Source organism: Pagrus pagrus, assembly GCF_965226575.1.
Source record: "Pagrus pagrus genome assembly, chromosome: 2".
NCBI lineage: Eukaryota > Metazoa > Chordata > Actinopteri > Spariformes > Sparidae > Pagrus > Pagrus pagrus.
In genome coordinates this window covers 12660791-12686507 of record NC_140186.1, presented here as the reverse complement: position 1 = coordinate 12686507, position 25717 = coordinate 12660791, and the positions used below count along the sequence as shown (strand labels likewise).

Below are 25717 nucleotides of genomic sequence, written 5' to 3'. Positions count from 1 at the left end.
TACACTTCTCACTAAACCCGAGCTAGCTCCAATGCCAACGCTGCATCGACGGAGAGGAAGGGGTAAATATTAGCACTGCAAGCTAGCCAGGGAGAGCTGGACGTAGGCAGACGGCAGCAGGCTGTGGAGGCGCTGCCGTGTTTTGCGGGGAAGGTTTTCAATGGCACACACCAGGAAAATGTGGATGGGGAGGTGATTTGAATGAGAGCTGCTTCTGCCTGAGCTGTAGAGAGTATTGACCTAGTTTTCCTTCTGTATTTCACTCAGACAGATGCACACCCACCAATGGAACGTGTAAGAATAGAAAGAATAAAAATACTGATGGGTAAGTCAGCCTGTAACTTTGGACGACTCAGTGGAACAAAAAATAAAATTCACAGGAGAAAGCAAACCGAGAACATGTCTCGTAACAGGGTTAGTAAATAGGTTACGTAATGTTTTGCAATCGGAGGGTCACAAGAAGCCATGTTAACTCAGGTGTCATGTGTCCTAGCCTTCGTCTGAACTTCTGAACCCACAGTCACATGATCAATCCTCCTTTCACCTCAATGATTGCGCTCGGAGGCACGCACGTTCTGTCTCATTTTACAAAGTTAGACAAGCACCCAGACAAAGCTGCGTTTTCATTATGTTACAAATTACATGAGCGTTTCGGCTCTGCGTATAATGAGGCGAGGTTCAGGCCACAGTCTTAAGAAGAAGCATTCATGGACGTGGATCACATTGCAAACCTTTCGGCTTATTCACATTATGGACCCATGCAACAATGCCAGCAGCCCACTGTTTGGGTGTGATTCCACGTTTTAAGGGATTAACTGGTAAAGACTACCAACAAACTGCCTTTCAGCCTGGAATTAGCCATTAATCAAACCACACATTTTAGGGCTCCTTTTCTAGCCAGGCGCACACGCCCCTGTTAAGATCTGAATGAAAAGCACAAAGCTATTCAAATCTGATCCCCCTCCGAACAAATGGCTTTTCTCCATCCCCACAGACGCAGGGTACACTTCAAGAACCTCTCCAAGGATCTGAACGGTCACATGAAAACTCCGCCTCATCAATTAGCTTTGTGGCAGAGTTTTTGTGGGGCTTTAATAACAAACAAAACAATGACCATGTACAACATGGCAACGGACAACGTCTGCTTATCCCTTGATACCTCTAAAGAAATGGTAATAGTGATTTTCCGGAGCACAAAAGGGACTCCTTCGGCTCGGGGCATATGGTTACAGCAACATTATAGGGCACACTCATGCACCTGATGCTGCAAATCTGAATGATAAACCATACAATGAAAACACTGTGGTTGTAATTCAGCTCTTAGTGGGATTTATTCATTGTGGACTGCCCATATGTTTTAATACAATCTCATTTGTCTATTAAGAAAGCACTGTTAGATTGAATGAGCACCAATTTCTCTCTCTTTCATAAATGATAGTGAACTGAGTGTCTCTGGATCTTTCTGGTTTTGGACTGCTGGTCGGTTAAAACAACGTAAATATGTCACCTTTAATATTTCTTGACGGCAAACTCGAGCAAATTTTGAAATGACACTTTATTATGTTCCTTTTTAGTGATATTAAAATAAAGAAATTTGTATAGTTTGACACTTGTGGGAATCTTGAATTAATAAGCTGCTGTATGTGATCCTGGACACTTTCCACACTATTAGCTGTGTTTAAGCACTGTGTTACTGTGTCTTGAGAAAGGTTGTTGCGACCGAAATGTCAACCATATATATATAAAAAATGCTTATGCTTGTTCATGTAAAAGATCTGATGTAAAAAGTCCATACTGACAGAAGCTCCTCTTTCCCACAGAAAACACTGCTCCTGAACACCTTGTCAGTTGCCCCGCCTTAATTCTGTGACTTTGTGACATCACACTATGTCATTGTGTCAAACATTTGAATAATTTGTGCCTTACAGCTAGTTTAACATGCAATATTGATTTAGCACAGCTGCTCTGTTGTTGTAAGCGGTGCTGGCTCAGGCGTGTGTGAGCTGACCAATCAGAGGAGACTGGGTATTCAAGAGGAGGGTCCTTAAAGAGACAGGAGCTAAAACAGAGCGGAGGGGAAATACAGTGCTGCCACACTGGACAGGTTGAGAAAACATGTAACCCTATTCTAGTAGTAACCAAAAATAACATTATGAATCTGAAAATTAGCATAATATGTCTTCTTTGGTGAATTAATGAAGAGGTGATAATTGTGTGAAAGAGTTGATTTTATTCTTTTATTCCACAGCATGACAGGCTAAAATAATCCTCGGGTCAAGCACAACTTTTTCACAACTGCATCGTTGCGTCAATATAAAAAGGGAGTGTCACTGTTTATGATTGGAGAACTGAAAATATAGATTGGTGGCGTGGAGTGCTCTGGGCACTTACGTTCCTCCCGTATCTTTCATCTCGAAAGATAGGGATACAGTGGGGGTGGATTGATTTGATGTTTTGATGCATTGTTTGATGACGGGCAGCTCAAAGTGGAGGAGGTCTCTGTGATGTCTCTCCATTGGAGGACATGAAAAGCGTCACCTGGCCCCAGAGCTGAGGGTTATGGCTGCTAGTGGATTTGAGGGCTCCTGCTGAGCTGGACGGTGGCTCCATTGATGCCACATAATCCATTCAGCGTGACCTTTATATTTTTAGAGTCAGCTCCACTTTCCTGTCAGTCTGCCTTGTTCAAACTATCGCAGACATCAAGCTCCTGATCAACTACGTTCTATTACATTACAGGACGATATGTCTAATTTATTCAATGTGTACATCCCACGAGAAAAATAAGCGCCTTCCATCACCGACCAAGCGGTCCGATGATCAAAAGAAACACGAAGCACAAGGCGAGCTCATCAGATGAACAAACACATTCTTGCTAGATATCTTTGTGGGTTTCATCATCCTGCATCAAGTGACTGCTGAGGAAAAAAACAAAGCCTTGTTCTCATCCCTGTGACATCAGCGCTCACAGTCAGAGCGCAGGGGGGGAGAATCAAAGCCCAGGCAATCATATATTTACAATTAATACCAATAATGTAAATCTCAATTTTCCCTCTGCCCTTCACCCAGCCTCCAATTGTTTCTTAAATCCCGCACGAAAATATCATAGGCTTAAAGAAAAAGCCATACAAATAAATAATCTCATAACGTACGCTAGGTGGTATTAGTCATGAGCATCACACTCCTACCACGTTCTAGATTTGCCTAAACTAGGAGCAGACATAATTGGGATAAATCTCCTCAGTAAGCCACATAAAAAAGCAGAAGGGTGTAAATTGTTACACTGCTGTGTGTTAAGACACTCAAACAGTTGCACAGATCAGACGAACTGCAGCAGCGGGGAAAGAGCAGCATTCAGCTCGGCTGTTTTCCTCTGTGACTTGGGGCCACTGAGTTTTTCTCCAGCCATAGTAAATTGGGCGCCTGGGGCAGGAGCCTTGGCCAAGCTTGCATTTCGGAGCCGACTGTGGAGGGCATGAGGGATAGAGATATGGCACTGGAGGGGGGACAGGGCGGCGGATGGTGGGGGGAGGACTGGCAGCGCAGTGGAGGTGACATTACGCACATGTTTTAACACAAAAGGGGACCTGGCTCGTTAGCACACTAACTAGCGAGCTCCATGGCAATCAGCGCTCGTCATTCTTTCTGCTCTCTCTATCCACCTCGTCATAAATATGGCTACATCTGCAAGTGTAATCACTCCATTGTACTCTGATTTTCTGCTCTGCTGGACAGCAGCATGGCAGCCTGCTTTTCAGCACCTCTCCCTCTCCCCTCTGTCCCCTCCTTCCCCTCAAGTGCCCTCGCCTGTTCCTGGCTACTCCTTTGCCGGTGAGGCCGGTGTGTCTCACAGATTACAGAGCTCCGGTCGCTCAGGTAACAAGAGTCACTAATCTGGCTGGGGTTGAATTACACATAATTGCCTCGGCACCGTGATTGATTTCAGCCCTGGAAAGGAAAAGACGACGGCTCGCCCCCCCCCACCCACCCCCACCCCCAAAAAAACACCCCCACCTCCCTCCCTGCCTCTCTCCAGCGCTCACGAGCGGCAGCCAAGACTCTCCATCTAGTAGGAGGCAGGAGGCTTTGAAGAGATCAAAGCCAAGGCCGGGAGCAGTTGCGCGCCCTGGGAATACGGGAGAGAGGCTTTCTGCTCCTCAGCCCTATTTTCTAGCGTCATGTCGGATTGCAGCTGTATTGCATTTCGCCAGTTTTCTTAATGCTCTTGGTTTTGACTTTGACATCAGTGATCCCCCTCGGTTTCTTCAAAAACAAGGGGGGAGGAGAAAAAGAAAGAAAGTGACTGAGGAAGAAAGAGAGAGAAAGAGAGAAGGGGGGGGGGGAGAGAAGGAAGGAAAGAAAAGAGAGGGGGTAAAGAGATCTACAGACTGATTTTTATTTTCACAACTCCATAATTGGCCAGTTCAAAGGAAAGGAGGGGAGAATGTAGCATTTGTTTTCAATTCTGCAGCCGATATGAAAGGAGCGACAAACTTTTATGGGTTTCCCAAAAATTAAAGACAGGCTTTTTTTTCACAGTCAAAGAACAGGGTGTTTTTTATGGCCAAGACCACACAAAATGAACTGATAGCAAAGCCCTCCTCTTTGTCCTCCCACAGAAAGCTCAGCGGCGTAGCATAGCTCTCGTGCGCGTGTGCGAGTCTCCGTTTTTCGAAAAATACCCGTTTAGTGTATGTGTTGGAAACAGTCAGACCAGGGGAAAGGCGGTTTGATGTTTTGCGCAGAAACACAAAAGGAGGCATGGGGAAAGAGCGCAAGCTATATCCATCCATTCATTTAACAGCTTGGCTAATAAAGCCTGGTGGCGAGAAGGCACCCTTTGTACTGTAACTATGCAGGCCCTATACCAACCTCCTACACTGGGGACCATTAATATTTCAGCGCTGTCAGATACACATTGCATGTGAGCCTCTTTAGCACTCACACCCACAGCAGAAAGAAATAATGAGCTTCTGAAAAAATATGAAACAGCAGAGAGAAGGAGGGAGGGCGAGAGCACGCCACAGACTGACCAACTTCATACAACAGAGCAGCTATTGATCATAGCTCTATTTCTTAGCCGGACAAAGTGAGGGCTGTTTGAGCTTCTCTGAAGTCCGGACACAGCCGGCAGGATTTGCACCCATGTTTCACTCCTGTGGTCCTATTGTTCCCTTTGCTGCAGTTTACTGGCTGGAACACTGCTCGCCTCTATATAGACCTACAAGCTGTCAGGATGAAGTCAATAAAGCTATTCATGTTTTTACTCGTTTTATGACTGTATCAGGACACAGTGAGGTACTGTGATCAGCTTTGAGGGATTGCTGACAGGCTTTCATCACTGACCCCGATCGATTAAGCGAAACTTCTGCCGTAGGTGCGTATTGATCGGATTTCTGAATAAACAACGACTATAAAGCTAGTTTAGAAGCTTGACTTTTAAAAATGTTTTTAATTATTCCTCACTGACCTGAATCCAAAACTCTACAAAAACATCGTAACTCAGCATCCCGCACTGCCATAACACCACCAACAGTTACGACAATAAATTAACAAAAAGAAAAAACACTCCACACATGCACACACACACACACACACGCACACAGACCTCTAGTCTCCATTTCTGATCCACCCTTACAGGAAGTCCACACCCAGGCCATTCAACACAGAATTGGGCATAAGGGACAACCTTGGCGAGGCCCTCCACTGACCCCTGGAGATCAGCAGGCAGGCTGCTGGTGTAGAGTGAAGTCCTCTGAGCAGGTGTTGTTGGGGCTCGAGCAGCGGTCTGTACATGGGAGCCTGAATGGCTGGCTCCAGGCAGCCCTGCTTGATTGGTTAAGCTTCATCCAATTCAGTGGGAGGATGGGAAGCGAAGAAAGTGTCATCATATATGAGTGCTTCGCTTTGAGCAGTAACACATGCCCAAAATAAACATCAAGTGGGGTTAAGTGCGCCTGCATGTCATGCTCACGACTATGACACTCTCGTGTCTTTTCTGACACACTGAAGCAAACATTTTTAGCACTTTGAACACTTCGTGATTTTATAGCCGTCTTTCATCGGCGTCACTCATTTTAAAGCGCCGACAGAAATAAATCAGCAGTATCTGATCATGCCTACCCTTTTATTTTTAATGTAAGAAAACTGCCTTAAAATTGGCGTGTCCATTTTGATGTGTGAGGATGACGCAAATAAAAGACATTTTATCGTTTACGCGTCTATTTGAGAGTAAAACACACAGGAACACCACTATCTTTCTACAGAAAAGTCAACCAGAAACTTCCCGGCCCTGGTAGACAATCGGCCCGCTGTGCTCCATTTAACAAGATGAAACGCGCCGATAAGGTGATTGCAACCACATGGCGTCATTAGCGCCGTGCATATGGAGCAAATGTGTCAACCAGCATCACCGTACAGCGGAGGACGGGGGAGAAAACCTTGGCGTTAATGGCGCTGTTTATAAAACACCACGACCCAGCGGCACTACAAAGAGTCGGAGACGCCGAGTGTTTCTTCTGTGTGAGGTCCCTGGTGCTGTCCTTCATGTGTACGCACATGTTTAATAGCGCTGCACAGCAGATGACATGGATGTCAGCCTGACTCTTTGATACACATGCTAATTTTGTGTACACAGCATAGAATGAGCCAATTATACTTCTGTATTTTGACAGGTAGTATATTCCCTTTATGTATTTTTAGAGTGAACAGTGCAGAGTTCTTAAAGAAAATTGAAATGAGCTGACAGTGGGATGATCATATGGAGTCCAGCTACTTAAAACATCACACAGCATGTCCACCCTATAGTGAGACATAAAAAATACTACAAGGTGCCATAAGCTGCAATCTAGAACATTATGTGCGAACATGGATGGCTGCTGGTAAACGTAGTGTTCTCTTTAACAGGGATCTTCCACGGTAGTGCTGGGGGCATGAGCTCAGGACACACATGGCACTGAGGGACACCAGAGCGGTCCTACCAAATCCCGTTAGGTAAGCCTGGGTTAGTGATTCCACGCTGCGAGACACTGGCTAGCAGATCCGTCACGTTCCCACTACATCAAAGGAAAAGTACAGCGCTGCAACCCCCTCCGCAACCCCGCTTTCTCGCCATGAGGATCTGCAATTGAGGGTCCAAAGGGAAAAAGAGTGCACGGCAAAAGGAGAAGGAGCTTTCTTTACTTCCCCCCACCATCACAGCAGCAGCAGCAGCAGCAGTAGCAGCAAAACTCGACTTTAAAAAAAAAAAAAAAATCAGCGATTCTATCCGTTCCTCTCCTCAAGCTGTTGCACAGACCATGAGACTGTTCTAACACAGCTGGAGATCACCAACACGTCTTCACAGTCAGGTGAAAAACCTTGTACTGTATCTCGGCGCTATCAACATTTCAGGACGACTAACAGGCTGTTTTGTTTTTATCTTGTCAACCGTGCATTTAGGAGTTTATTCAAAGGGTTTCAGTGGGATGACATGAGCTCAGAGGTCGTAGGATTTCTTTAAACATACGGAAGAGCATGCGAAACAGGGTTTTTTGTGAGTGCAACATGATTTCAGAACAGATTTCATGTCATTTCGTAATCCATCGCATGCAGGTTGAGCTTTATTTAGAAGCTGTCGTTTTCAAATCCTGCAGGACCACTTTTTGAAAGATAAAACAAAACCCCACAAAAGAAGCAAACTTCTCTTCTCGCACACGTCAAACCTGGAGTGATGACATCCTAAATGCTTTGAAGATCATACTTTGCAACCATTATCATCATTGCCATTATGGGGTGTTATGATAATTCTGACCAAAAATAAGAAATCGTGAAAGCATGTTTGATTTGCAAATACGAACAATGACAAAGACAAGGAAGCCAGAGAAAACACAATCCTTCCATAATTTCATGATCCTCTTCCTAGTTTTACAGACCAAAGACCAAAGTTTTAAAACAACAGAAGTATGAATTATTACACGTCTCCTAAAATTGTCTGATGCATCCCATAATGTTCAGGTCGGCTAACGTGACAGCGATTCCTCCTTGATAACTCATTTTTTAACAAGCTCACAGGAGACCAAGGACAGGAAAAACATCTGTGAGGTGGGATGACAGAAAAGATCGTTTCTTAAAGTTATCCGAGCCCGACAATTAAATGAGTCAATCTTATGTCAGACTATAAATGAAATAAACAAGTGTCGTTGATTTCTACAGCGAGACAGCAGGCCATTGGTAAAATTAATGCATTTAAGAACAATAAGAAACAATACCGTGCTGTCCTCAGTACAGTCTGAATGCAGGAAAAAAAGAAATCTCTTCAAGCTTCAAGGTGTCGTAAACAATATTTTAACCAAATTTAACCTCTTTTCTGTGTGCATTCAAACGTAGACATATTATAAATAAAATGGACAAACATGATGATCTTAGGCGCCAGTATCAAGCGTCATATGCAATGAAAAAAAATCTCCTTTCAGCTCCTTCAAGAGATGGATCCACATCACGTGACGATCCCCAACTTCCTTCTCAGGATGCCCCGCAGACTCCACATCCTAAAACGACTATAGGTTTACATAAACATCAGGGTTTTCATAACACACCAGTGACTCTTTGAAGTGGCCGATATTGTTTTAAAATCCACATGTATATGCAACCGAGCACCATCAGGCATCTAGACAGCGAGATCTCAGCTCTTGTGGCGGAGGCGACTTATCAAGCGCGAAGCCCTAAAATCTGCTGACAATCAGCTACTCCCAACAGCTCCATCATGACTGGACGGCATGTGCAGGAATGTCATGGTCAATGGAAATCAATCTAAACTACTGGGATCGGGGGCGGCGGTGGGGCTGGGGATGGAAGAGAATGAAAGAGAGAATGTGCCTTTGATCTCAGTGAAAACCGATCCCAGGCCTGCAGATACTGTGGCTGCGGTGGCCAGCAGCAGAGGCAGCAAGCTGACATCAGTGAGAAAGCCAGAGGACTCATGTTCCGTGATCCTTCCACCAAGCCTTGGCTCTTTTTATTGGATAAGTGAGAGAAACGTATATAAAATGACTACCGTTTTATTGAAGACAGGGTGAGGGGGAAAATTGGGCGGAAAAAAAAGCAGCCATGGTAAATGAAATGAAAGCGGGGCTTTAAAAGTTTTGGCAGCGACTGCCTGGCCTAATTCATCTGCAGCGAGGGGTAATTTCCTCTCATACAGTCAGCTGGTCTCCATACAGACCTGGGTGAGGTTTTTTTTTTTTTTTTTTTGGTGCGTACGTTGGAGTAATTGATAAAATTGACCAGAAAACAAGCCATAAAAAGATAATTTGGAGAGCGTCACATCCCACATTTCGCAAACCATTCTATTAGTAAACTGAAGAGGGGCGAATCACGAGCAAACCAGCATCACGCTTTCTCCACAATGTCACACACTTTCACCCTCTGCAACTTTGGCAGCGGGGAAGCAATGCAATTTTAACATCATTCCGCGATGGAGTTGCGTGTGAATGCAGTTCCTCTGCACGCAGCATGTGGCATCTGCCCCCGACAATCACATCTGCCTCCGAAAAGACGATCCTTATATTAACCCAGAACTCCCATTTCACAACTTCACCCTGATGCAACTAACCCATGTGTGCACTGTGGAAGCACAAACTACCCACAGCCTCTGGTTCCTCTGCACCATGTGTGAGCGTTTCCTGCATGGAGACACCAAAAGCCAGACTGAGGTCGGCTGCCTTCCCCAAGTGTGACACAGAGACATGGACAGAGCAGGATTAGAGTGGACAGCTGCTGGTGTGCCCTGCATTTTATGTCTGTCTTGAGAGGAGAAATTTGCAAACGGGACAGACACAGGAAGCCGCCAGAGAGAGACCTGCAGCTGGCCTGAAATTAATACCGTTACAGGGACGATATCTGCAACAACACACGCAGCCCTGGATGGCACTATAAACTCTGCAGGGCAGCCTCAGAGACTGGATGTTGCCTTTGGGCCTCCTGTCATGCTGGGCTAATTAGAGGGCTTACTTGGGTCATGTAGACATGCATCACTTAAGATTTTAACAAGATGAGAAATACTGTATATCTCATGTTAATCTTCTGGAAAAGTATGGCCTGGATATGGTTTCCAAGGGCCACTTATGGTCGTCGAGGGGACAGGGAGTCAACGCTGGAAGAGGATGTTTTTTTTTGTTCTATTTGTACCCGGTTATGAAGTTTAAGTTTGTAAATCAAGAAATGTGATCGTACGTTAGTCCATTCTTTCATTCATTTGAATCCCCAATTCATAATTTCAGGTGTAAATCAAACACTGTTTTCTTGTTGAACTTTGATATTCCAAACTTGGCATAATGGAGAATTAAAAGCACAAGATTAGTGAAGGATATTTGTATGATATCATATTACACTGCATTCATTTTGACCCAATAGCTCTGGTAAGCTTTAAACATATTACCTTTTCTAAGACAGACCATGAATACAGTCCTTTATTGGCTAATGATCATTTTATGGAGGACTGCAACCAAAGACTGTCTTATTGGTTTAATCAGATTTTATTTTTTTATTGATTAACTGTTTCCACGTCCACAACATGCACATAAAATCACAGCATCTCAATAAATCCTGCCCATTTGTCTAGCCAGCAGTTAGTATTTAATTTAAAGTAACTGGAAAAAGTTAAATATAAGCACAAGCTCACATTCAAGAAGCTTGGAAACAGCAAATGTTTGTGATTTTCACTTAATAAGTAACGGACAAAATCAACTGACATAATTAGGACATTTTGCAATAGCTTATAATTGTTTATGGTGCTGATTCGATTAAGTATCACAATCCTTTTGAAGTGCTTTCAATTTTTGTAATTTCTTGTGAGTTCATTTATGTGGATCTTAAAAAACAAACAGTAATATGATATCACGAGTAAGATTTTTACAGCATAGCAGGTAAAGCAACAGGTTGCCCTCCTTCTCCCTCCTCAGTCTGCATGCTCCATGCTCACAAACAACTTTAGTCATCTGACCTCAGTTCACGTCTTAAAACTGTGATATTTGAAAACTACGCCTGGGTTTAACTTGAGTAAGTGCACCATTAAATCTCGGCTGGTCTATCATCATCCTCCATGTTTGTTTTTGCTTTCGATCCCACAAGCGCATGTTAATAAACAGAGCAAATGTGTTGTTTCAGACCAGCACGTTCAGCATCGCTTTAACAGCTTTTAACAGAAAAAACATAAACGCACTAAAGAAAATAACAAAGTCCTTTTTTCTGATCAAAGTTTGATTTACTCACTTTCCTCGCCACACAAAACACAGAAAGGTTTTACTAACCGAGATGTCCCTTTGACTTTTGCTTTGCTTGACTAGAAGTGGCTCTGACTAGCTCGTTCTCAGGTTCATTGTTCCACCGACAGCATTTCATACCATGACATCATGCAATTAAAGTACATAAAGAGTTGGCACTGACCGTTCTGGGCATAGGCGGCGAGAGGGAGCCATTGTTCATGTAGGAGTCGTTCATGTTGCTCATCATGATGTAACCTGGGTAGCCCGAGTACGGATGGCCTTTACTGTACAGGTCTTGAAGTTTTCCTGATAATTAAAAAAAAAAAAAAAGGTTAAACAGACAATTTAATGTGTGTTCGCAAAAGAACCTCATGACACAATTTTTGAATTTATCAACATTAACACGCTTTTGATTTCTCACTACACTGAGGAGCTTCAATGACGTAAACAAATCTCACAAAATGACATGTTCTATCTGTGCTCGGGTCAATAAATCAGGCGCAGCCCGAAGTTCGCCTGCCGGTTTGGATGCTGTAATGATATCGCTGTCGATCGCTTTAACCCGTGCCCTATTTTGCCTCGGCCTTTTGTTTGTGCCCTTTCTTCCCGTCTTGGAGAGGAGGGCCGTATTATGCAGAGGAACAATGGAGCCCCTCTGTGCCAATTAGCACCAATTAGAAGAACATACAGACTGTGTCAAAACAGGAGACGCCCCAACTGTTCCTCAATGCCTTTGACCTGAGAGGGGGAGTTTCATGCAAGAGGCCTCTACGCAGCGCCACTTGCCACTCAACTGCGCAGTGCGAATAAGGCCGGAGGGGGGTGGGGAGTGTTTATGGTGCATCGCCTGATGGCAACATGGATCTTGTTGTGAAGAAAGCCAGTGTGTGGCGTGAGGAGGGGGGGGGGGATCCCTTTCAGGAGTGAAAGGGGAACAAAGAGGAGCCACACTCCTCCTCAAAGCCATAATAATGACCTGCAGCAGCGGGGTCAGAGTACTACGACAGCTAGAGAGCAACAAGCCCCGAGCAAGAAGCAACATGTTGCATGTAACAAGGGGGGCTGATGTATGGGGAACTAGTTCATTGGGGTGATTGCATAATCAGAAAACACAAGATAGAAAGATGGGAGTGTGATTCTGAATTATCAATTGTTAGACTCGTGTGCGTTAATGATTAACATTAAAAAGGTGCACTGTAGTTTTGGGGAGGGAATTTTAATCAGAGGAGAAAGATCTGCAGTGAGTGACTCTTTAAGCCCAAAACAAACTAAATAAACAAAGTCTCTTTGTTTTCACGACTGAATAAATAAACTGACCTTAAAAAAGGACAACACAATTTCATACCGCTTTACTTTGTTTATATTTGGCGGACCGCGCCACCTTTCCAGCTTCAAACAGTGTTCTGGGGACCTTATTTTCCTCTGAAGAACAGCTTGTTTATTCAGTGATGGAAAAAAATAAATACTTCTGAGTTTGTATTATTACCTCATTAATATTGTAAACAATAAAATTCTGAGTTTGAGTTTCTTCTCCAAAACTACACAGCGCCCCTTTAAAACGAGAGAAAAGCGCCTTTAACTTCAAGTTTTCTTTGTATTCCGTTTCTGCAGGCACCCTCATCTGTGAGGTAGGTAACAGGTAGCTGTGTCCATGAAGGTACAGCGTGTCCTGACAGGACTCAAATCAGAGATTATGGGTCGGAGAGCAGCAGAAACAGGGGCTCTGATAAGAATAGGACCAAACAGTGCAGGAGTGTGACTGATCAAGAAAACGAGGTGGCACTTTTTCACACCGCCCTCCCCCCTTTCACCTCAACTTCTCAAGCTACAGCAAATTATTCTGAAAATCTCTGGGCTTCACTGCAGCTAAACGATACGCTGGCTGTCCTATAAAAAGCAGGCCGAGTTAACGAGCTCACGCACAAGGCCGCGTCACTTACCATCTTCCTGATGGTCTCTGTGTTTTTCGTGATATGAATCTTGCGGTATTTGGGACTGTCTAGCTGCCTGTGGAAGAAAAAGAAAAAAAAATTTAGAAATGATGCTGAATCAATTAGGAGGGCCTTCAAACACAGTTGCACAAACAGGGACATGATGATGCGGTCAGAAACCCACACACACTGCAGGGACAAATGCTGTCCCTTTAGCTTGTCACTAAAGCAGAACAAGCTCTCTCTCCCTCTCTCTCACACACTCACACACACACACACATATACACACACGACTATCTACAGAGGGGTGATGGAGCAGCCTGCATCAAAGCTTCAAAAGAACCACTTAATTAAGCTTCATGTCCTTAAGGAGCTTACAAATTAACTTGTTTTCAATACCATAGGTCCACTCTCATTTTCATCTCTCAGTTTAAGCCTTCTTCTTCTAAATTAAAATAAATAGAGTGTATTTGTGTTGTGAATTAAAACCCTAAAAAAACGGAGACAGAAAATGGTGGTTTTGCTTCTTTCTTTTTTTTTTTTTAAAGGAAAGCAAAAGAAAGAAAAATCTCTGCTTTCCTCGCATCCATTTACGTTCTCTTTTCGATTCAGCATTGGGAAGTGGGGACCTCGTTTTTTTGGAGTTCAGACCCCTCAGGATGGCTTCAAGCTGAGCGAGGGAACTTCACCGGATTCCTAATTAACATTCAGCCTCCGTCTCGTGCGTCTCCAGGACATTTCGGGTGGCGAATGTGTACAGTCTCGTTCAGGATGTGCCCGAAAATTTCATTAACACTGCGGTTAATGACAAAACAGCTGACCAGCTCTGTGATGGGGAAGCTGCAGCCTGCATCCCTCTGCCCGAGCACTGACCTCAGGATGCAGGGGGAAAAAAATAATAATTCAAAAACTAAATATCAACTGGGATGTTTCGTTCCTCGTCGATCTCTTTACGTGTGCTCGTAAAATCCCATCTTGCAAGTGCGTGTGAATATAAAGCGTGAGCGTAATAATTTCAGAAACATTAAAAATTCATCGTTAATAATTCTTCCAGGGAGATTCTATATGAATTTACATACACAATGAATTCAAACACATTTATACATTAAAGGATTTCTCCTGATTAACCCATCCTGCCTCCTTTTAATCTGCTCAGTCAGGACGGGGGGGAAAAACAAAAGGTAGCTGTGAACGTGTTTGACATTAATCTCCCCAAAACAATGAAAAAATAAATTATGGGCACCAGTAAATGGACACGACAATAATGAAATGAGAGAATGACGTTAGAAATAGATAAGCAAGCACATCCTGGTGACAAAATTATTAGACGCTGTCCTTTTGTTGAGGCTGCGTTTAATGAGCTCTGGCCTTAGAAATAAATTAACCATCTCGTTGGTCAATAGGTTTAAATCCACGTGTGCCAAACGCTTTCATGTGCTGGTGTTTACAGCTGCTGGGGGGTTATGTGCACGCCTGCAAACACAGCTATTAGCCTACTTGTCACAGGGAGCACACAAGGCCCCAATTCTCCCATCTAAAAATATATTTCTTGTCCAGATTTCTCTGCAGATTAATGAACTGTAACTGCCACAGATGAAGAAATGCACATTTAGGCCTCGATTCTCTCCACAAAGAAGATCATTGATGGCTTGGGATGTAAAAATGTTTTTTTTTTTAAAAAGGAGCAAAAGCAGGTGGTGCTTTGAGCATGAAAGCTGTTAAAAAATAAATAATAATGAATTAAAGTAGAAAGTGATGCAGGGGAGGCTGTAAAATGCACATGCACCCGGCTTGTGTATTTTTTTTTTAGCAAGGAGATAAATCTTTACGACGAAGAGGCTCAGAAATATAAAAAATAATTTCAGGCCTATATTGTGCATTTGCTCTCGAAGGCATCACCCATCTCGTAAAGCTGAAAGTGCCAAAAGCTGAATGAAAAGCAGGACTTCCTCATGATTCAAAAGGATTAAAAACAACTTTGTTTACAGGCTGGTGCAGGCTGTCTCCTCTCTGATGGAGTTGATACCCACCTTCCTCGTCATTCACCACATCACACACACACACAGACACACACACTCAACATTTACTCACATCGTGGCTGTTGCTGTTGGGGCTGCTCTCTGACTCGTTGACCAGAGATGACTTGATGTCTGCCAGGTCTCCCTCTTCCTCCGAGTGGCTGAGCTCGGCGAAGATCTGCTCCTTATGCGGGTCCCCTTCGTCTTTGAACGGGATCATTTCGTCCGTGGCGCACAGCTCCGGGTCTCCGCCGCCTGATAACTGTGGCATTTTTCTTTAATTTTTTTTTCTGTCTTGTTGTTCTTAAACTGGAGTCGACACACACGCCAGCACTGTCCGTCACTACAGAGGGGAAAACTCCCACTAAAATCCCCCAGAAGCCGAGTGGGAAAGCGTCCCCCCCACCCCCCCAGTTCTCTCCTTCAGCGTCGACCGTGAGTCACTTGGAGAGGAAGCGGCGTGCAAACACGCTGCCGGTGTGTTTTCACTGAAGCAACAGGAGGAGTGTGTGTGTGTGTGTGTGTGTGTGTGTATGTGTGTGTGTGCTGCTGCTGCTGTCCTCGTCCTCTTCTCTCTCACCACGAGTGTATAAACTAAATAAAAACAAGGACTGAAGCTCACACCCGAGAGACTTGAAGATGCGAAGGCTCACAATGACAGTCCGGCGCTCGCCTCAATGTCATGAGGGAAAAATAAAAATAAAAAAAGGGGGGAAGACAAACCACGAGTTAAAATCTCATCACTGGTTTGTTTTCTGTTTTCTGTTTTTTTTTTTTTCATTCACAAACAAAACCGACTGCGAATATGGTCCAGCAAAGGGTTGTTTTTTAAAAAGTGCATCTATAAAAAAAAAAAAAAAGTGTGAGAAATATTTCCTCGGTGGTCCAGTGAAGAAGCTGCGGTGTCCTTTAGGAGAGAGAGCGAGAAAAAAAAAATATTAAAAAAGTAGGCTATCAAGACCAAAACACCGTCTGGAGGTGAGAAGGTAAACTGATGGATGCGCAAACTTTGGAAGAAAGCGCACAGTTTTTCAACGCTCGGTCGAGACGACGAGCAGCGCCGCGTTCATGCTGCGAAATACATCCTCAAAGGCGGTCGAGATGAGGAAGCTGATGAAAGCAAAAAGTCACAAAACAATCGGGAAAAGAAGAAGAAGAAGAAGATAGAGAGGGGGAACGCGCCGCGGATCGACTTCCCACTGCTCCCGCACCGCTTCCACAGTGTAATGTAACCCGTGTGTGTATGTGTGTGTTGGTAATGTAGCCGTGCTCCCTCCTCCTCCTCCTCCTCTACTCTTCAGTCATTGGGAGGAAGGAGAGATGAAAGGGAAGCCGGGGCTCTGATTGACACCGCACCGATTGACACTCCTCCTGAGAGAGAGAGGTTTATACACAGCTCACAACAAATGGGCAGACAGGAGGGGAAGAAGAAGAAGAGGAGGAGGAGGAGGAGGAAGAGGAGCGGCGAGGCTGACACATGTGTGATGATGATGATGAAGGGTTCAAACAATCACGATAACTTAAAATGATAGTAGAGATAGAGGAAAATAGAAGAAGAAGGAGAAGAAGAAGAAGAAGAAGAAGAAGAAGTGGGATTTAATCTGAAACACCCCCCAAACAACACAAGGCCACTTCTCCCTGCGCTTCATCCATGCGTAAAAATCAGGTGTATGTCTGGTCAGACATTTACGAGGGTCACACGGATTTATTATTTATTTGTTTGTTTATTTATTTATATTTATTCAGCAACATTGTGTGGAAAGAGAGGTGTGTCTGTTTTATTTTAATCTCTTTTAAAATGGCAAATCAGGGGAGCCTTTGCTGTTTTCTACATGTCAGATAGTTATTTAACAAAAATAATAAAGTTTTTTAAATTGTCTTACACAGTGGTGAGATTAAATCAAAAGTATGTGAGGTAACGAAATAACAGAACAGGCCGGAGGGTCCGTGAAATTATTGTTATTATTATTATTATTATTATTTATTTGAATTGTTTTTGCACGTTAGCGACCTCTGAATATATAACATTTGGATTCGTTATCATCTGTATGGAAAGATGATGATGAAACATTTGATCAGGCATTATTTTCATTCACACACACACACACATTTTTTTTCTTTTAAATGAGGGACTGCACACAGTTTGCCACACAAAACAATTAAATGTAATTAAGAATGAAAAATGTGCCTGAAACGGTGTTTTTTAGTCTAACATTTCATGAGGAAACACGGGAGAGTGAGGGGGGGAAAGGAGTAAGAAAAATAAGCCCGACAAGCGGTGGAAGTGGCGTGCTTTTCTGCGTGCGTCTGAGCAGCGAGAGATTGCGTGAGAATCAAAGTTGGGACGGGGAGGCAGATCTTTATAAAGCGCGGAGGTGGGGTTAGCGGGGCGGAGCCGCGGCTCCCTTTGATCTTGCGGCGGCTGGCTCTTTCATCCCCCCCCCCCCTCCCCACCCGCCCGGTTTCCCTCCACCACCACCACCTCCACCCTCTTCCACCCCTCCTCCTCGCGCTCCCTCGCCTTTGTATGACTAAATTTGGTCCGAGTGTGGAGCCGGGCCAACATTTCCACGTGTGCGTTCATCCCAGCTGAGAGAGAGAGGAGGAGGGGGGAGGGAGAGAGAGAGAGGGAGAGAGAGAGAGAAGGGGTTCTCTTCCGGGTAAGGAGACAGCGAGAGAGAAAAAAAAAGAGAGAGAGAGAGAGAGAAAAAAAGAGAAAAAGATCAAAGGCTTTTCGGTTTTGGAAAAGCGAGTGTGGATTCAAAAGAGCCGAGACTGGCTGCATTCCAGAGTATAGCGGAAAACGCGCGCTCAAACACGCACACATGAGCCCGCACGCACGCACGCATGCGGGATGCAGGCACCGACACACGCGCGCAAACCCAGCAGTGAAGGAGAGAGAGAGAGAGAGAGAGAGAGAGTTAATTAGAAAGATTTCACACAACCACAGCTTTCATTATATAAATATATATGTATAAAAAACCTTTAACATTATTCTTCTTGTTTCCAGCCAAAATATTAAGAAGAAGAAAAATGTGACACAAGGTATAAACTCTGGCTGTTTTCCTTGCTGCTCTGTCGGTTCGACTTAATTACACTACTTTCTTTAATTTAATTATCCGCCACTTTTTTTTTTTTTTCTGGCACAATCTGAAATGATGCTACCTACATCCACCACCGCCACCCTAAAACCACGCTAGGAACAACTTCATGGCCTTGAAATATGTTTTTTTTTTCTCTTTCTTCTTCCGTGTCTTTTACAGCTTTCACCTTGGTTATGGTTGTAATCATAAAATTAGGAGAAAAGGGGAAATGAGGGGGGAAAAGGGTTTTTGGTAGGCCTGTTAAGAAACTAAAAAGAGACAGTGCAGGCCTGCAGGGCCTGAGGTAAGAGGTGAACAGATCCAAACTGTGAAAAATGAAAGAGATTAAATAAACCACAGGGCTGAATGATTCATGTTTGGTTTTTGGCTTTGGTTTATTGGCATTGTGAGTTATTATAAAATACAACATACAAGACTTTTTTATAGGGATAACCTTAATCCCAGTGCTCTTTTTGGGGTCCTGGAGGCCCCAGGCCCTTTTTAACAGCTCAAAAAACACACTTAACACTGTTCTACCACCTTCATATTTCATGATTTTGTGAACACACACACAAGATTTTTGAACTGATGACATCTTGAAAATGGCACAGTATTGACAATAATATCGACTGCTAGTCCTCCCAAATCCCAAATAAGTCTTATTTGAATATCTTTGTTGAAATGAAGTAGATCAAATATGAGTAATGACGCCGTTTAAGATAACATATTGTAGCCTCTGCAGCCTTTTGGCAAACAAATTAAATATTTCTTAAGGCATATCCAGATGGTCATGTCTGTCCATTTTGCAGAGTTTGTGGCAAATGAAAGGGATTATCAGTTATTAAGTAAGTAAGTAGGTGTCATTTACAGGAAGACATGTCCCCACCACTTTTTAAAACCACCGTATTTTTTTTGTCTCATTCCCAACTTGTCAAAAACTGACGATTTGGGAATGAGACTCAAAAGTCAACTTTTCATACAAATAGCACCTTAAAAAATGTGCCAAAAATATTAACTAACAAATGAGTTCAAATTAATTCTGATGTATTTTTCTCCCCGCTGTGATGATCTACTCTGACCTCATGTAACCCCAAAGTCACATGTATTGAAGACCATTTTTAAAATGTGTTTTCATTGGAGCCCTCCTCACCACTTTTCACACCCTTGAGTAAGTGTTTTATTTTCTAGAGTGTCACAGATCAAAAGGTGCCCAGCCCTCATGGACCTACAAGACACTACAGACAGTAACAAAACTATAGCAAATATAAACCAGAAATATAGTACTCCTCCTTATATACAAATGAAAACAATCCTGCTCCTTGGACATAATCATTTCATTACTAAAAATAGAAAAAAAAAGCTCAAAGATATTCAAAATTACAGGTTGATTTTTGGTTATTTTCTACACATTACAGCAAACAATGAGGAAGTAAAGCCAATATCTACAAACAAAAGGGGTTAATTGAGATTAAGACAGAAATCCACTGCTGACCCCAAAACATTAGAAACTAATAAGAGCTGCAAATTGAATGATAAAAAAGCCAGTTTGGGGAGTAATGGAATACAAGGAACAGGATTACAAATTAAGATACAAAAAAAGGTAACTGTATTCAGGTAAAGTTACATAAAAAAAGGATGTAATAGATTTCAGATACATTCAGTAATAAAGGGGATTAATAACAGGATTACACTTCTAAAATAAAGGATGATTTACTGGTCTGTAACACACACATCACTCTGTTCTCAAGTGAAACCAAATACACTGTAAAGATTAAATAAAAGTCATCTTATTCAGATTTATTTGCTTTCGTCTCTATTTGCATTTGTTTGGTACTGAGGTAATCCAAAAGTAATGCAAAAGTAATCAAGTTACACTAGTTTAATATTGCAATCCTTGGCTTGTGCTACATTCTTAACGGGTAATTAGTAACTGTATAGGAATACATTTTAAAGTAACCCTCCCAACCCTGTGAAAATGACAATATGAAAGGTGCAAAACATCAGAGAATTAAGTTAAGCAAAACAATTACACGTACAGCACACGACTGTAGGTTTTAACCTATAGCATATTATTGCAAATGTTACGTAATGCGGTTTTGGAGGATGCATATTAGCCTCTGAAGAAACAAGAAAAAAAGACAATCAGGAATCCAATTTAATTGTTTTCCCTGCATGGACATTTTTAAAATAACCTAAAGGGTTTGCTTGAATTTCATATTCTGGTCTTGTAAAGGGAAGTGAGAGAGTGAGTGAGAGATTCATTATTAAATGCCCTCCACTGCATGGTGAGAGACTACTGCAGAGAGGAGTGGAAGGCCTGTGAGGAGGGGTCATTTGTTCGACGCTGATGTACATATTTCACCAAACAATATAGATTATATTTTCCTTTTATTCCGTGAATATTGTTCGCCGCAGAAGAACATCAGCGATCAAACCAGCACGGATCAAGATGAGGCTTTGTTCGCTGTGTAATGATTCCAGGTTAGCTACTGGATGACAAGGCAACAAACGACAGCCTCGCTAATGAAGACGCTGTCAGAACCACCTTACACACTTTCCCTTGACATCACAATACATTATATTCTCCGGCGAGGCTCTGGTTGTTAAAATACCCAGGAAAGTTGGAGCGAGGAGAAAAGAGAAAGAAGGAAGGAGAGGAGGCAAAAAAAAAAAAAAAAACAGAGCTACATTAGCATTTCTCTCCTAATGAGTTCATAAGAGTGACCCCTCTGGATCTCACATGAAAAGGAAGATTTCCTGCTGCGCTGTGACCTGAATTCAGTTGTCTCTCACTTTAGATACTACATTTTGCATGTTATATAAGGAAGGAGTGTGTCTTTAACGGCATACTTTATGAGCAGATTTCGATTTCTTATCTCCCTCCTTAAAGGCCGGTAGTCAATCTGGAGAAGGGGAATAAATAAATGAATAGTCTACCAATAGGGGTGAGATACAAAGTGTTGAAGAAGATAATGCATATTAAGCAAGATTTGTTTTATATGATATTTTTCCCCGCTCTTATAAAGTTGCGAGAGCATTTCAGTTTAGTGTGAATTGTGTCAAACAAAATGGTCTTTGTTGGAACAACATTCAGTCAAGGTCCTCTTTAGATCTATTATTGTCTCATCTTTTATCTGTTCTATTTTCATTGCAATGCATAATACTTCAAACAGAAATTACCCTAATTATCTCTCGTTCGAGCTTTGTGCTGTGCATGTGTGTGTCTTTGTGTCTGAGCGAGTGTGTGTGTGTGCCAGCGTCGCCCTGTTCAGTGTGATGATTTGTCAATATCAGTCCCCGAATTCACCTGCCAGGTGAGTTCAGTGGTGAAATCCCTCCTCTGCTTGTCTCTTCCACCTGCTAGTCATTCATAACAACTTCCTTGATGTAGAAATTATAGCCCTCGAGTCGCAGCCATCTCCAAGAAAACGACAGGAAACAAACATCAAATTATGATGAAAAGAGCTTGCAATTAAAGCCGAGAAAAGACACCGTTTATCAAACGTGCAAATCAAAAACGAGGGAGGTCCGAGGTGAGTGATTATTTGTGCTGCTCTTTGATTGGAGGGAGGTGAGTCATCTTCTTGAAGGGGAGGAAAGTGTCTTGGGGGTAAGGTGAGGAAGAGAGGAGTTGATGTGTGATCTGTTGATTTACGGCGACTCTGTCAGGAGGCTGTCTCAGACAAACTGTCATTAAAATGAAATTATCTCCTTGATGGAAGAGGAGTGGAATTTGTCGGGCTATGTATTTTGGATGCGTCCAATTTGGGAAGGAGAAGCTGGAGTTTTTTAAAGAAAAGACAGTGATAGGTCCAAGAGTACAGACAAAGTTAAAAAAGAAAACAAACTGATTAAAAAAATAAAAATTAAATTAAATTAAAAATACTTACTTTATTATAAATACTTTAAATTAATTTAAAACGAGAAAAATTATCTACAGTCATGCAAGGTCTGTGATGCTGCACGGTACTGCTTTGAGCTAAATGCTAACTTGCTCACAACAATGCTAACATGCTGGCGATTAGCAGGTATAATGTTTGCCATGTGTTTATATTTACATAAATAACTCAACTGCAACCCTGTGTTGTTTAATGGGAAATAAATCACCATGAACCTTGACATTTTGACATGATGCACATGGCGCTATATGAAAAGTCAGCTGCTATGATACATCCTGATGATGACACAACCATTTGTACCAAATATCATGGCAAAGCATCAAATATCTGTGGACAGATTTTACTCACAGCCACAAAGGTCAACCTCATGGTGACGCAAGAGGAAAAGTTGCCGTCCATACAGCCATACAGGTAGCGTGACTAAAAGTGAAACACTGCAGCATTTTAACATTTGCAACAATGCAGAAAAACAAGTTTCCTCATGAGGATCCGCTCCTCCACCCACTGTTCAGATTACCAAATCCAATCAGCAGACTCCTCCATTGTCTTACTCACTCAGATAAAGAATGATTCACACCAAGTGGCACCTGACTCCACCCTTCTATCCTCGCCAGTCACTGATGCTGACAGAAAAGGGTGAAGCAGAGAGTAAGCTCCTCAGAGAAAGAGAGGGAGAGTTAGGGATCAGTTTCCCCTGAGACTTGGCTCACTCTCACAGGCGAGACGGTATTAACTTACACTCACCAAGCTTCAAAAAGTGTTTGCATGGTGCCATCATCGGTGAACAACATCAGGCAAACATGCACATGCACAGACACTATCTCTGTCTCCTCGCTGGCTTTCCTCAACACAAACCATGTCCACATACCGCACTGATACTTGTAAGTGTTGCCTCACTACAGCTAAAAGTACTATCCTCTGGGGCAAATAATATCATGACAGGGAGTCTTTCTCTTGTGTGTGTGTGTGTGCACATGCAACCCTGTCCCGCTGTCACTCGTGAAGACTAATGAGCAGATTAACACTTGGCTGACCCAGGTGCCTTGAGGGAAAATGACGGTGAAGGTGTTTACCTACAAACTTCACCCAGCTGGGACGGCCACCACCTCTGCAGCAGACGGTCAGTTTGCAGGAATTTGTGGAAATCTGCTGAGCTTTCCCATTGTCACCATGAGTTTCTACTGTTGATAGGGGCAGTTGTTTAACTTTGTGAGTGCCGTGAGAATGATCTGAAATGACCTAACAGTGTAAACCCACCATGAAGTCACCCATTGGTTAGTGGACTACTGTTGTGAAGCCATTTATGTGGCATTTTGGTCGTCGCCATCTTGTTTTTTTGAGCCAAATGTGACCATATTGGAAAATATGGTGGAGCTGTGGAGGATACGCATTGCTAAACCTCGATCCTTATTGGATCTGACTGAGAACAGGAGGAGACACCATCATAGCGACCTGTGAATCCCACGGTAGCCATACCCTAAAGCATACCCTGCTTTTTTTAATCTATTTTACTCTAAATGGGACCATAATTTACAAAATATACAACATGCTATGTTGAAGAAAACTTGAAACTGATTGAGACAATGAACTGAGGTAATAAATTAAGTGAGAAGAAGGGTCATTTTCTCATAAGCTTACATACAATCAGACTTCCTTTTGCAACCAGAAGAGTCCACCTTTGCTGACCTTTAAAAAATAATTCTAGCAGATTAAAGACACGTCCACTTGGCTTCACTTTTTATACAGTCTGTGAGTGCAACACAGTGGTTACTGAAGTATATAACAGATGATTAGAAGAAAAAGCCCATCATGTCGTCTTCTGAGTGAAAGTTTAGAGGTATTCCCTTCAGTTACGCCGTGGGAAAGGGTAAGGTCTCGACTGGTGTAATTGATCAGGTTAGAGAGGCATGACAAGGCTCCTTTTTATTGCACAGGGCCCACATATGTCCAGAGGCTGGCAAAGCTCCACCACCAGCCGTCCTCCACTGTGCGCTGCTGTGCTGTGCTACATTCTTCAGGTCCAAAGGGGAAGTGGTCCGGTCCTCTCAGCGCACACAGCTCCTCCTTTCATCCCACTGTGTTATTGGAGAAAGCATTGAGCACTGCGTCGAAGCCTGCTGTGTCAGGGTCAGGGGTCAGAGCTGACCTGCTAAGAGGTCGCGGGGCCCCCATCCAGTCTGTAATCAAGCACACAGCACACCTCGCTGACCCCGCTCCTCCGTCTGTCCCGTCGGCCAGCCTCAAGCCCGCCGCGGCTGCCTGAGATCAAACACGAAGCGGCAGTACCTCTGGCCCTGTGTTATCAGCCTGGGTGTCTCATCACATCAACACGCAGGGCTAAACAGTAAACACAGCCAGCCTGGTTTTGCTCACTGTGTATGTGTGTGTGTGTGTGTGTGTGTGTGTGTGTGTGCTAGCTTGTGTACATATCAGTATGGAAGCCTGTGCGCGACAACATGAAGGTTAAGGTTAGGTATTGTTTAGATTTGATTCTACTTATTATTCTGGCTCTCACAGAATAATGTTTTGGATTCTTGACATTTTATTTGGCTGAGTAAAGAAAAAAAATGTCAAAAGAAAAACAAACAAATTTAAATATGCACTATTTTTTAGGGGTTAGTGCAAAATGCTGGTATCACTCAAACTGACATAATATCGTCTTTTAAAGTCGACATAATGGCAAACAGTTGCTCATTGACACATTCAGCCTTAGCATTTGAAATCATGTTTAAAGTTACTCTACATCTATAACTGCATCAAGTCAAGTATTTATCCTTTTTTTTCAGCTCTGTTTTGGTCTCTACCAACTCCTGAGGGAAATATCTGGCACTTTAGATGCTTAACAGCTAGTCACTTACTTTGTTTGTCTGCCCTTTGGTGCTGAGCACGTGGCGTAGAGACGGCTCACTTCTCTGCCACCTGCTGTGGCTGTAAATGGCGTTCAAGAGAGTGGTAAAAAATGAATCATAAAAAAAGTTACGAGCTATAAAACCAAAACTTTTAGACAATGAGTAACCCTTTTTACAAATTCATATGACCTGGTGTTAGTTAAAAAAAATCAACAATTGATTAAAAATGCTTTAAAAGTTGCCACAAGCATTAATTTGTCCCAAATTATGAACTATTTTTTTGTCTTTTTTGTTGCAAGTTAAGGTAAAGAAAATGCACCATGCACAAGATTAATCTTTGCTGTTTTACATCTGTTTTTTTCACACGTTGCATCCACTAGCATTGGTTATGTATGTTCTGTAACATTATGGATTAGATTGTAGACATTAAAAACACTGCATTCTCATAACATACTTTGTCAAGGTAGACATATTAAGCTCTCAGGTTAATAATTTTATTTTTGGGTTACTACGAGAATAGGTTTACATGTTGAGTGCTCAAAAAACACATCAGGTTTCTCTTACTGATCAGCGCAGCAGCACTGTATTCTCCCGCAATCTAAAAATGCTCTGTTTTGACTCCTGTCTCTTTAAGGCCCCGCCTCCAAAATACAAAGTCTGCTGTGACTGGTCAGCTCACACACGCCTGACCCAG

The 25717-nt window shown here is 42.9% G+C and overlaps 1 protein-coding gene across 9 annotated transcripts in view; it reads right to left on the bottom strand.

Annotated features, from left to right (window-relative positions):
- The window catches only part of lef1 (lymphoid enhancer-binding factor 1), a 46889-nt gene extending 30395 nt beyond the window's left edge, over window positions 1-16494 (bottom strand). For 3 of the 9 annotated variants that reach the window (XM_084382071.1, XM_084382072.1, XM_084382079.1), the window contains exons 1-3: window positions 15266-16493; window positions 13184-13250; window positions 11425-11549 (exon numbers count right to left, since the gene is read on the bottom strand). In XM_084382071.1, coding sequence (XP_084238197.1) covers window positions 11425-11549; window positions 13184-13250; window positions 15266-15463 — 390 coding nt within the window. In that variant the 5' untranslated portion in view covers window positions 15464-16493. Of the gene's footprint in view, window positions 1-11424; window positions 11550-13183; window positions 13251-15265 lie in introns of all 9 variants that reach the window. The other 6 variants (XM_084382076.1, XM_084382078.1, XM_084382077.1 and 3 more) reach the window with 4 other exon arrangements.
- Window positions 16495-25717: the final 9223 nt, after the last annotated feature.